This window comes from Mus musculus, chromosome 5 (assembly GCF_000001635.26).
Source record: "Mus musculus strain C57BL/6J chromosome 5, GRCm38.p6 C57BL/6J".
Classification (NCBI taxonomy): Eukaryota; Metazoa; Chordata; class Mammalia; order Rodentia; family Muridae; genus Mus; species Mus musculus.
In genome coordinates, this window is record NC_000071.6 from 150,599,600 (window position 1) to 150,613,225 (window position 13,626).

General features: G+C 45.6%; 1 protein-coding gene across 5 annotated transcripts in view; it reads right to left on the reverse strand.

The window, feature by feature from the left end:
• Positions 1-331: 331 nt before the first annotated feature.
• Positions 332-13,626, reverse strand: part of N4bp2l2 (NEDD4 binding protein 2-like 2) — a 65,818-nt gene continuing 52,523 nt past the window's right edge. Inside the window, exons 1-4 of one of the 5 annotated variants that reach the window (XM_030254632.1) lie at positions 10,502-10,734; positions 7,121-8,841; positions 4,578-4,668; positions 333-1,056 (exon numbers count right to left, since the gene is read on the reverse strand). In XM_030254632.1, the coding sequence (XP_030110492.1) occupies positions 4,628-4,668; positions 7,121-8,841; positions 10,502-10,563 (1,824 nt within the window). In that variant the 5' untranslated portion in view covers positions 10,564-10,734 and the 3' untranslated portion in view covers positions 333-1,056; positions 4,578-4,627. Of the gene's footprint in view, positions 4,669-7,120; positions 8,842-10,501; positions 10,735-13,626 lie in introns of those variants that run through there. The other 4 variants (XM_030254631.1, XM_030254630.1, XM_030254629.1 and 1 more) reach the window with 4 other exon arrangements.

Consider the following 13,626-nt stretch of genomic DNA (forward strand, 5'->3'; position numbering starts at 1 on the left):
AGATTAGGTTGGACGGGGGCGGGGAGGGGGGTTGTCACAGACTGAGAGCAGCCCTGAGGGTGGGTGGTCATGACCACTGCTGTGTTATGAATGAACTAAAATACACTCGAGAGGAGGAGCCGGCAGTGGGGCTGCAGAGAAGGCTGGGAGCACTCACTGCTCTTGCGGAGGACCTGGTGTTGGTTCCCTGTATCTGCACTGTGGCTCACAACTGCCCGGAACTCCAATTCCAGGGCACCTATCTGATGCCTTTGCTGGTCCCCACAAGCTCCTTCATGCACTAACTCATGCACACACACGTACAATAACATAAATGAACACTTTTCAAAGAATAGCTAAGGCAATGGCTTTATTGTATATTTCACCACCATTAAAAAAAAAACTGAATAAACAGAACAATACTTGGATTTTAGAGCCTTTGGGGACTTCAAATCCTAGAGCTGTGGCCACAGATCAATGCTTGCATAAGGTTACTAACGCAATCTCAGAGCTATTACAGGGCTGTCCATGCCTCTCTTTCCTCTGCAGGTCGAAGCTGCAACAGCTCTTGGCATCAGGCAGTGGCTGTGTTCACACTTTTGCTGCTTGCCGAGTTTTCTTTCCTTTCCTTTTTATTGACACAACTTAATCAGAAGCAACAACTGGAGGGATTATCCAGGCCAGTGAGGGTGGGTGTCCAGTGGGAGTGTGGTGGGAGGGCCTCTGAGGGTCAGCACTGGGCTCCCTGGCTTTTCCCAGGGATTTCTCAGCAGCAGGAAAGGAAGCAGAGATCTTCACTGCAGGCAAGCACACACCCAGACATGTCCAGACACAACGGGTCCCCTTTGCTGCCCTAGTCATGCTACGCCCCGGCATCTCCCGCCTGTGCTGTCCCTTCAGTCCATTCTGCCCGGTTCTGCGTGCATCTCACCTCTGCTCTCGGGTTACGGCTCTTAGTAGTACAGATGTTAATAAGGACCACCACAGGAATGTATGCAAATCTGTAAGCAGGTTTCCTGGCTCAATCTTTCCCTCTTCCAGGACAGCCACAGTTTTGTGCTGCCAAAGGCCTTGGTCCTGGAGGTGTAAAAGGATGAGATAAACCCATGCTAAAGCCGTGACTTCTCAGGCACTAGTCCAAGTACCTGTGACTAAAGTGATATTATCTACTTATGTTTTACAGTTAAGAAAATCTAGGCTGTGAGGAGATTAATTCTTTCAGGTCACACAGCAGGCAGCACCTCCAGAACAATCGTGTAGGAGCACATCCTTGGCCTACCTCAGCATCTACAGAGGCCTGTGGCTGTCAGCACATGGCAACCAGTGCTGAGTACTGTGAGATAGGCAGAAACCACCATGGGACTTCTACAGCCCAGCAGGTTCTTCTTATAATTGCCTCTTCCTGTATTTCTGTTTGCCCTTTAAAACCTACTTGTCAGTATGCCGTGACAACCCAAACCGGAAGGCTCTTTCTCCAGATGACTGTAGCGAATACACATACGGCTACAGAGCTCGAGAGAGACGCTCAGATGAAGATTTAGAGCGAGGCTGTTGGTGAGGCCAGTGCCACGGAGAACAGTTAGATCAGAACGGAGGAGCAGAGGAGCGACTTCAAAACCAAAAGCACTTGCAGAGCCTGTCCTTGACACAAATCCGCACCGTCACCACAGAGAAGGGACTCTCGGAATGGCCACAGCCAAGTCAAGTCAAGCTCGCTGCGTGTTCCTTGTATGGTAGCTCAGTGTCTGCAGGGCCCCTCACAGGGGAGAAGGGACACACGTCTTAACAGAGACTGCTGTATACAGCACAGGAAAGGGCTCGCTGCTTTCCCTCGGCACAGAGAGCAAGGTCTAAGATGACACCACTCATGCACTGGGAACAAACTGAGAGCTTTCATCCCTTCCTCCAGAGCTCTCACAGTCTCTTAGCACACTCATCTCGTTCTAGCAGTCTCTCCAGACCTCTAAACTCCTCCCCAGCACGCAGTGCCCCGTCTCCCAGCAGAAGCGGGGGCAAGAGGAAAACATGCCAAGCACATGTGTGTTCCACTCTTACTAAGTGCAGACACGAATGCACTGGCATCGCAACATATGTGTTTCCTTTAATGTCACTCTCTATGTCAAGTATATGACCTCATGTTTATCCATGCTGCCTCTTTGCTTAGAGCATCTGTTAATATATATATTTACATGGAAACTACAGCCCTAATTCCTAGCTCTGGTCACACACCAGTGTGTGTGTGTGTGTGTGTGTGTGTGTGTGTGTGTGTGTGTGTATTCTCTTGTATTGTCGTCAGAATGCTCTGAAATGCATTCTAACTAATGAAATGGGGAATAAATCTTGGGAGCAACAATCCAAGCTTTGTTTGTAGGTCACAGAAAGAGACTGAAGAAAAGAATTGAACATGCAGTCGCACAGACAGGGTTGCTATAGTAACAACTCTTCAACTGCAATACATCTGCGCTATTACAACCAGGCAATGCCAACACTCGTTTCCTCCTGACCATATCGAGGTCTCTGCGGCAAGAGGTACTTACAGGTCAAGGGATTTTTCATTTTTAACCAAGACTCTTCTGCCTTTTCTAGAAATAATAATTGAGATACACAAAATAATGATTAATTCTCCTGCGCAGGCATTCCTCAGATATCGAAAGAAACATCACGACCACAAATGTCAGTCTTAGCACTGTAAGTACTGTACTAAGTACTTAGTACTTAGTACTGTAAGTACTGCTCTCTGTGTGCGCGAATGACAGCATAGACTCCCCGAGGACTCGGGGAAGAAGTAAGCCACACCACAGGACATGGCGGTCCAAGAGCATCAGCCCGGCACAGGAGAGATGAAGGCAGGAATATGGCCACGAATTTGAAGTCACACAGGGCTACATAGATGACCTCATCTTCAAAACAAAAGGACAGCTTATAAAACGTGTACATACGATTCACACAAAACAAATGTGCCCATAAGAAACACCTGCTACCTTTAAGCAATGGTACTACAATTTGTCTTTAAAGTTAGATTTTACTACTAATTCCAAAATGTGCCCCCAGGTGCCTCCAGCTTCATTTATTTCACTATTAATTAATCTAAAAAAAAAAAAAGGCAAAAACCAAGCCAACTATCAAAAACAAAAGCCAAAGCCAGGTAGATAACTACTTTTCCAGTCTCTGTTACTGTCTAACTGTCCAAGCCAGTCCTCCACCAGCTCCCTGGATAAAACAAGCGGCCCTTAAGAAAAGGGATATTGCCGGGCAGTGGTGGCACACGCCTTTAATCCCAGCACTTGGGAGGCAGAGGCAGGCAGATTTCTGAGTTCAAGGACAGCCTGATCTACAGAGTGATTTCCAGGACAGCCAGGGCTACACAGTGAAACCCTGTCTCAAAAAACCAAAAAATAAATAACAACAACAATAATAATAATAAAAGAACAGGGATATTCACCACTGTGGACCACAAGATCACACCAACAACGAGATGTTTTCAAGTCAAGCAAATATGGATCTAAGCTAATTTAGGTCTGGACAGGAGAATTTACTCAGTGAATGGCAGACTCTCCTAAAATGGTCAGCTCTTCAGAGTGCATGGCCTTCAATACACTTAGAGAATTAAACGCAAGGTTCTCTTATGGCTAATACAATAACATCCATGCATATTCTTTTTCTAATTTTCATGAAAACAATCCTCTGATTTTATTTTTATAGAAGTATTATCTACAGACAGTGGTGGCACACGCCTTTAATCCCAGCACTTGGGAGGCAGAGGCAGGAGGATTTCTGAGTTCAAGGCTAGCCTGGTCTACAGAGTGAGTTCCAGGACAGCCAGGGCTACACAGAGAAACCCTGTCTTGCAAAACAAAAAAACAAACAAACAAAAAACCAAAAAAAGTATTTTATCTAGCGATGGCTCAGTAGTTGTGAATACACACAGCTCTTGCAGAACTCTGACTGGTTCTCAGCGCCTGTAAGGAACCATGGAGTTGGCTTGGCCTAGCTACTTTGAGAGGCATGTGTCATATACGTTTTTCAGTTAGAATCCGTGGCTTCTGGGGCACAATGTGTCTTCTCATTCCTGAGAAACCGATCCACTCCCTCAGGCAGTGAAGCAATTAGGTCACTTTGTGTTTCTCTGTATGTTCTCAGAAATCAAGGAAACCTGGGAGCTTGACAGGCCAATCGGTCTTAGGCATTAATCTTGTGTGCCCTGTATAATTTGCAAACTTCACTGTGTCCTGGCAACTGCAACATCATTGATCCTGACAATTGCTATTATCTTCTGTTTCTGATAAAGAGATAAAAAGTAGGATTGCTCACAGTAAAACTATCACAGCCTCGATCTTACTATGACCACGCCAATCCAAGCCTGGCTTGCTTCCTGGCCCTATCAGGTGACCTTGGCCTGGTAAATGAGCCTAGGTGCTTATAGGCACCTCAGTCAGGCAGTCAGGCAGCTCACATCTGCCTGTAACTCCAACTCCAGGGAGATCCGATAGCTCTAGCCTCTGTGGGCACCCACACACATATGCACACACACACACAATAATTAAATATAACACAAATAACTATTTTGAAAAGAAATCTCTGAAACCTAAAAAAGATACCTTTGTTGACATCTTCCATCGCAAAGGCATTATCTTGAATGACTTCCGTATCAAAGGGAATCCTGTGTTGGGTCATCCGGTAACAAGGGTTCTGTGGACATACGAGGAGGTAGGGGACAAAATTCATTCCAAGGTCACACATATTTTTACTCTGAGTGTAAAATTATGTAAACATGCTGTCTGAACTGCAATGCTTAAAGTCTGATTTTGAAGATTTCTAGGAATGGCTAAGGAGGGCTTTGTTTCAGATCTTAATTAGTGTTCAGACTCATCGAAAATCCTCATTATGTTTGTAAGTAAAATGCAATCAGACCAGATTTCCCATAAGCATAAACATATGCACAAACATCAACACACACACACATATATTATTAAAGTGTCACAGGCATAAAACTTAAACAATTGAAGATATTTTAGACGGGAATCTTGGTCTAAGATCTATTCTGAAATCATAAACAGAAAATGTTTGTGTCATTTTGTGCCCCCTTTCTGAGAAAAAGTCCATAAATTTTTATTAGCATATCAGAGGGGTCCCTAACTTAAAACTATTAACAACTGTCACCTCAGATCAGCATGAGAAAGGACAGAGGCCCTGGAGTAAAAGATTCTAAACTTCTTCCTCTCTCACGTACACAGTATCATCATCAACCATAATCAAGTATATATTAATTAAACTTCAGAATGAGTTTTAAAAGAAACGATGCATTCATCAATAGCTTGCCTTGTTTATAAATGAGGAGGATTTTAATACAAGTTAAAAATCACTGCAGATAGAAACTATAAATGACCGGCTTATCAATATTCCATGAATAAAGTTTAGCACTGCTAAAGGAACTATTGACTAGAGAGTGGGGTTCTGGCTCTCTTGGGGTTCCTTCAATATGAAAGTGGATTACAGCCATAACCGTTGTAGGCCGAGGCAGGTAGATCTCTGTGAGTTCCTGGTCAGCCTGGTCTACCTAGAGAGTTCCAGGCCAGCCAGGGTTACATAGAAAGACCCTGTGACCCTGTCTCTAAAAGAGGAAGAGAAAGAGAACAGAAAGAAAAGGTGGGTCATAAGTAGTGTTTGTTGAAGGAGGAATGTGGCTGGAAGGAAACTCAAAAGCAAAGAATTTCCCTTTTAGAAATGGCATATGGTTAAAGAGGAAAAGTGAATACCACAGAGGGTCTGCGAGGCAACTTGCTTGGCTAGATTATCAAGAGTTAAAACAATAATAGAAGACAATTGCCCTTTTGTTAAAGTCTGGGCAGGTGTCTTGTTGTTGGACATCCAGGAGCACAGCCAAGCGCAACAAGTAGCTAGATCTGATTATTTGGAGACCTCAGAGGTCATAAACGCGTGGTCAGGAGGCCAAGCATTGAGATAGCTTTGCTGTGGGATTTGGCCAGTCATGGGGCTGAGCTGTTGAGATGAAGTCTGTCTGAAGCATCAGAGCCTTCCAGCCACGTGGGCAAGGAGGGGAGTTAAGCACTAAGACAGTGCAGGACCTAGGAACCCCACCAAACTCATCATACTAGGAAGCCCCGAGAGAGATTAGAACACTGGCTTCCCGGCTCCTCAGGGCTCCTGGAACAGTCTATGGTGAGCGAGCCTCTCTTCAGATTGCTCTAGAGCCTTCTCAGACAAGCTTTAAAAAGACGACAGTTTCAGATGGTTTTCAATCTCTCAATCTTGATTTCTCCCTCCTTCACAATGCCATAGCTGAGACCTGTGACTAGAAGGTCAGGATGCCAAAGAAAAATGTACAAAGTCAAAAGATGCACAGGTGTATTTTCTTTAAAATGTCAATGAGGGGGCCAGAGAAATGGCTTGGCGGTTGAGAGCAATGGCTGCTCTTCCAGAGGACCTGGGCTTAGTGGTAGCTTATAACTGTCTGTAACTCCAGTTCCAGAAATCTGACCCTTATCTTCTGGTCACTATGGACATCAGATATGCATATGCTGCACTGACATACATGCAAGGAAAACACATATATACATAAACTAAATAAACCACAAAAATGTGTTTCTGTGTACCATATCTATGCCTGGTACCCAGGGAAGCCAGAAGGTGGCAGATCCCTTGGAAATGGATTAGCAGATGCCTGTGAGGCATCATGTGGGTGCCGGGAACCAGACCCGGGTCCGTGGCAAGAGCAGCCAGTGCTGTTAATTTCTGTGCTGCCTTTCCAGATAGACACTCTGACATTTGCAAAGCATTAACACGCCAAGCACTGCTCACTACTGGCCCGCACTTTCCCTGCTTCTGTGAACCATAAGATCAATGCTACATGATGTCACTACCACAGGAGAGAACCCGGGACATTAAGAATTTGCATATAGTAAACTGGACTCTTCTTTTGTTTGCTTTGTTTGGTTTTGTTTTTTCAATATGGGATTGCTTTGTGTAATAGTCCTGGCTTTCTAGGAAATCACTTTGAAGACCATGCTGGCCCCAAACTCACAGAGACCCACCTGCCTCTGCCTCCCAAGCACTGGGATTAAAGGTGTGCACGACCATGCTTAGCATGAACTTTTAGTTTTCATAAATAAAAACAATTTACCCATTGCAACTCCAGGAGATCCCAAAAGTTTGGCTGGCTGAAAGGCAAATTCTTGTGCTAGTGGCCCGAAGGACTGACCATTCCTGCTTATGTTTTGGCTGTCCTCAGCAAGTCCACACTGCACTGGCTCCCAGGTTTCCCATATCTTCAGCTTTCCGTCAAAGCTCTCATTTGAAAACTGACGATCAGAAGAAATCCTCAGAGAGCTAACAGTATCAGGCCGGATACTTACAACTTCTGAAGGAATGAACCCGCCATCTGTTAGTGTCCTATTCACTCTTTCCTGAGATTTGAAAGTCAAAAGTGTTCTTTTGTTGTTAAGAGATACTATGCAAAAGGCAGACAGGTAATGTAGCGTGAGAGAAGGGACAGGGTTTTTATAAAAATACACAGCGCACCCCAGTCTGTTAAAGGACAGGCGATAAGAACAAGACTTCCCAGTCATACTTAGAGGAGAGTCATAGAGAAGGTTATCAAGGTAAAACCATGGCAGATGACGGTCAAAGATCACCACTTCTTGCTTTCTCTCATCTTTATTGATTATATCAGAAATGTCCTTCCCCTGAGGAAAAGTGTTCAGCCCATGACTCTCTGTTAAGAGGTCACATTTCTCCTCATCTTCAGGGTTGATATGAGTCTGTCCCAGTAACCTAGAGTCTGGTGGCAAATTGCAAATTTCCCTCTGCACCGGTTGTGTACCCTTCACTGATTCTAAGGGGTGCTCTGGGGGGTTCAGATGGGGGACACGGCTGCTGGAGATATCTGTTCCTGGGTTTCTGGGTAAACCTACAGTTTCAGCTTTAGGAGACAAGTCTGTCAGTAGCTTCTTCTCTGTCAGTATTTCTGGGCCGCTTTCTGAGCCTGTTGCTCCTTCAGAAGTGGAAATCAACTTAACAAATTGTTCCTCGCTATCGGGGCAGGTCAGCCTGCGAGACCTAGCTTTCTTGGGTCTCTGTTCACACACAAACTTATGAGGTCCCTCTGGCCAACTGCCCAAATATGGCCGACTCTCAAACCTGAGCTGTGAGTCTTCATCACACAAACTAGCTGTAAAAAAAGCCCAGCAATTGCTTCTGACTCCTTGTTCCTTTCTCAGAACTTCCTCTGACATTCTGGTCCCACGCTGATGATTCACGGCGAACTCATCTGGGAGACTTTTATCCTTCACCTCTATCTTCTCCATAAAGGAGCCCTGGGCTTTAGCAAATGCGCCCTGGGAGTCTAAGGCTGAGTTATGTCTATTCCTCAGATGCTGTCCCACCCTCACGCCTGAGCAGCCATCCCTCACTGCACATGAAAGATGCTGGGTGCTTGTATGATGAGAGGCAGGTGGTACCGATGGTAAAGTTAGAAATGAGCCCCTCTCCTCTTTCTCCTCCTTGGGGGAGCAGTTCCTAGGTGTGTGGTCCAACTCAACTGTAGACACAGTGTTTTGGAAACTGTTTAAGATCTTTCTGTCTTGCCAACTTTGCTCTTCACAGCCATTTCCACAGTCTGCGGCTTCATTCTGTAGACCACCAGTTAAAGGACGCCATGGCTCTCTCTTGACCTCGTCCGTGCCTTCCCCTTGCCTCTGAGATGGACCCTGACCTCCAGGCGCAAGGTTACCTAAGGTTTCCAGTGAGTTCTCACTAAAACCGTTGCACCTTTTCTTTCTTGTCCCATTTCTCTTCTGTTTGGTTTTGTCAAACCTGTATCCACTTTTCTTCAAAACTCTTCCTCTGAAATATAGAGAACAAACAAAATGCTTAATAGTTTTTGTATAGTATTAGCACACTCTAAAACATTACTGTGCAAAATTCATTAGTGTAAGAGTGCCTGTGTACTTTGTACCATATTTACAATCACTTTTAGTAAGATGTTAAAGTCTGCCTCACTGACATTAGGACACACTGAGGAAGTTAAAGTGCACATGCGCACACTCCTTTCATCAGCAACAACCTATGAAAACCAAATATTTATATTAAAGACAATATTCTGTGTGTACAGAATAGGTAACTTATATTTTGTGATATTTTAAAGGAATTGATGAATTAATCATAGTCCTGTTTAGAACCTCAGCAGCAGTTTTCTTAGAATGTAACAGACTTTAGAATACTTCAGATTTGGAAGATAAGTGGCTGTGAGAGCCTCGGTATGGCAGGTGTTTATGTGGTTTTAATGATGGGGCTATGTAGACCAAAAGACTGGCAATCAAGGTGTTCCAGCACGTTATATGCAGTACTCACTAATGAGCACTTGACCCAGTATTTGGCGATATATTTGGAATGGGATTGTCCAGCTAGCAGTGACCCTAAACCAGAGGCCATGCCACTTTTTTGGTGTTTGTGAGGTGTTTGGTGGTCACAGTGACTGGTAATGTGTTACAGCATATGGCCCTGCAGCCAGTATGGTACCTACCCTATGATGCATAGTGTGACAGGCTATGCCACCCGGAGAGAAACAGAATTCTTATCACTCACACTAGAAGTACATAGCTCTTCATAAGTGAACAGAACACTTGATGCTGCTGGGCATGTCCAACCTGTGGTCCGTGAGATGCATGCCTCCAAGAATAGTCAGGAATGTAAGAACTGTGAGCTACTCAGACCACTGTGAGAGCTTTCTGTTTCTGTAGCTCAACTGCATAGTTCTCAATCATGAGCTCTAGAGATGGCAACGTGACTCATTGTCCAAAGGGCAACACTCCTGAAAGATGGTGCTAAGGGACGCTTTGGATGATTTAGTGAACATCCTTAATTTTGCACATAAAGACTAGTTTTCCTCCCTTCCACAGTGAATGATCAGAGCCAGAGACAAGGCCCAGACAACTGACTAGAAGGGGGACAACAGAAACAGGAAATGGAGCTGAAGAGAGGGCTCAGTGGTTAAGAGCACTGCTCTCACAGAAGGTCTAGGTTTAGTTCCCAGCACCCACGTGGTGGCTCACAACCGACGGTAACTCCAGTTCCAGGGGATCAAATACCTCTTTCTGGCCTCTGAAGGCACTAAGCATGTGCCTAACATATACACTTGCATATAAGCAAAATACATATATAAAATAAATAATTTTACAAAAGAAATAGGACAGAAAGAGCAAGAACAGAGCAACAGAAAGACAAGGAAGTCAGTAAAGAGATGAATACGGAAGGACAAGAAGAAGGCACGTGTCAGCTCTCTCTCTCTCTCTCTCTCCCTCTCTCTCTCTCTCTCTCTCTCTCTCTCGTTCATATGGTGTGCATGTGCATGTACAGCTACACTTGCCTCTAAGTGTCCAGAGGCCAGAGGTCAATGTTCTCTGTCCTCTCTATCACTGACTGCCTGAGTTTTTAAGGTCTCTCATTGGACCCAAAGCTCACTGACTTGGCTAGACTGGCTGTCCAGCAAGTCCCCAGGACTCACCTGTCTCTGCCTCCCCAGTGCTGAGGTAACACGAACACCAGCGTCTGGCTCTCTGCTTCCATAGGTAGGTGCTAGGGATCCACTCAGGTCCTTAAGACTATGCAGCATGGGAGGCAGAGGCAGGCGGATTTCTGAGTTCAAGGCCAGCCTGGTCTACAAAGTGAGTTCCAGGACAGCCAGGGCTACACAGAGAAACCCTGTCTCGAAAAACCAAAAAAAAAAAAAAAAAAAAACCAACAAAAAACAAAAACAAAAACAACAAAAAAAAAAAAACAAAGAAAAACAAAAACTATGCAGCAAGCACATTACCCACTAATGCCATCTCAGCAGCCTCACCGACATGCCGTGTATACTTTGTCTGGTCTCCTAACCAGTCTTCTACACTGCTAACTTCTCAGAGACAGGACATATGAACACTCTGTGTCACCTAACTGTTGCCGCCCTTGCTCATTCCCATGTGTTGGCTTAGCAAGAACAGGAAGGAAGGCTGATGTACCTAGAAGCTTCATCTAAAAAGATAATGCATAAAAGATGCCACCTTTGGTTACAGACTTCATTTATGGTCAGTTCTGTGAACTGGAGTAATCCGACGAACATTCCGGTTAAGTCCAAAGAACGACACTAGTTATAGAAAGAATCCATACCTGAGCTGTCCTAGAACTAGTTCTAGAAGGAGCCTTGTCTTGCTCTATGATCCTCCTCCCTCCGCCTTTCACGTGTTGAAGATACATGCCATCAGGACCAGCTGCCGCTACCACTGCTGCTTTGGGTCTTCTGAGTCCCACTATGTGGCCTTGGATGGCCTAGAGCTCACTTTGTAGTCCAGGTTACCCTTGAACTCTACCTGCCTTTACCTCCTGGATGCTGGGATTAAAGGCATGTACCATCACTCAGTTATTATTATTGTCAAGTTTTATGTCAACATGACATAAGCTAAGGTTATCTGAGAGGAGGGAATCTCAGTTAAGAAAATGCCTCCGAATGGAAGCTTGTGGGGCATTTTCTTAACTAATAATTGATGGGGAAGGGTGGAGCCTATTGTGTGGGTGGTACCATGCTGGCTGAGTTGATGGCCCTGGGTTCTATAAGAAAGCAGGCTGAACAAGCCATGGGAAGTAAGCCAGTAAGCAGCACCCTCCATGGCTTCTCCTCTGTAACAGTTTCTGCCTCCAGGTTTCTGCCCTTTTCTAGTTCCTGTCCTGACTCCCTTCCCGGAGGAACAACAGTGCTGTGGATATGTAAGCCAATATGCCCTTCCCTCCCAAGCTGCTTTGGTCATGGTGTATTATCACAGCAACAGTAACTCTAACTGGGACAATTATTCTTCTTCTAGACAGGGTCTCTCTGAAGAGCCCTGGCTGTCCTGGAACAGAACTCACTCTGTAGCTCAGACTAGCCTAAAACTCTCAGCAATCCTCCTTGCCTCAGCCTTCCAGGTGTGAGCTACCGCACTTCAAATCCACTGATGCTCTTTGGAGTTACGGTGCTTTTTCTAGAAACAGTGAGCCAGCCAGGCCTTCTGGAAAACCATCCGAAACCTCGTTAAGCTGGTGTGAAATGAGAGATGTGATGGTGGTGGTAACTTCCGTTGGGACGCGTTTGCCTCTCAGGTGGCTGATCAGTAGATGCAATTTCATCAGGAACACGGATCTATACCGTGTGAGAGGCTCATCAGAGTTGTGTCAAGGATTGTCAACCCTGATCTCACTTGGACTGAGTCACTTAAGGATGAATGGCCCTGCCAGGAGAGAGAAGCGTCACTAAATGAGAGTGAGTCACAAGCAGGAAGTCGGGAGGGCTAAAGGCGCAGACTGCAGCCGTGACAGGAAGGAAGGAAGGAAGGAACGGGAGCTAAGCAAGGTAAACACATCCGTTCTGAGTAAGACTAGATTAGATGATGGCTCGGGGCACGGTGGGCAGGAGCACAGTGTACTTCTCAGCAATGAGAAGGGGCTCTCAGAGGCGAGCTAACCTGACCAGAGGGAAGAGAGCATCCTGACGAAGCCCAACCTGACTGTGGAGAAAAGCAGGGAGGGGGGAATGAAAAGAAAGGGCATGGTTGAGGAGTGACTTCATGAAGAAGAGTCACTAGGGAGAAGGCAGGTGCAGCGGGCTAGAGCCCCACACACCATCTTCAGTCTGTGTGCTCCCTCCAAGCAGGGTCAAAGCACAGAGATCAGAAAAACTCCTAGAGCTTTGTGGAAGGGCTACAGTTGGGATGACCCAGATCAGGCCCAAACACTGGCCCAGTCATCGGCTAGCAGATAAGATCACAGGTAGATGTGTCTCCTTTATAAAATGGGGTAACATTTTCTTCTTGTCAAAAGGCTATACAGTTTGTTTGTTTGTTTGTTTGTTTTTGGTTTTTTTGAGACAGGGTTTCTCTGTATAGCCCTGGCTGTCCTGGAACTCACTCTGTAGACCAGGCTGGCCTTGAACTCAGAAATCCACCTGCCTCTGCCTCCCAAGTGCTGGGATTAAAGGCATGCATCACCACTGCCTGGCGGCTATACAGATTATTAATACAGGTGTTTTTAAATGACAACCATTTAGCTGATAGGACAGATGACCAAATCTTACCTCCTCCTCCATATGGCAATGGCACACATAGAATATCCCCAGCCAGATGGCTGCTTTCTGTCATAACTTGGTCTTTTAGCTCCTGGTGTTTAGAACTGTGCTTTTCAAAGAGTCAATGGGTTTATCCCCAAATCTGTCTATATCAGTTATAACTGATAGGATAATGGTGTGGTTTACCTTAGTTAAGGTGAGATGCCTGCCAGTGCCTGACAAATACAGAAGTGGATGTTCACAGCCATCCATTGGACGGAGCACAGGGTCCCAAATGAAGGAGCAAGAGAAAGGACCCAAGGAGCCGATGGGTTTGCAGCCCCATAGGAGGAACAACAATATGAACTAACCAGTACTCCCCGAGCTCCCACAGACTAAACCACCAATCAAGAAAACACATGGTGTGACTCGTGGCTCTAGCTGCATATGTAGCAGAGGATGGCCTAGTCGGTAATCAATGAGATGAGAAGCCCTTGGTCCTGTGAAGGTTCTATGGCCCAGTATAGAAGAATGCCAGGGCCAGGAAGTGGGAGTGAGTGGGTTGGTGAGCAGGG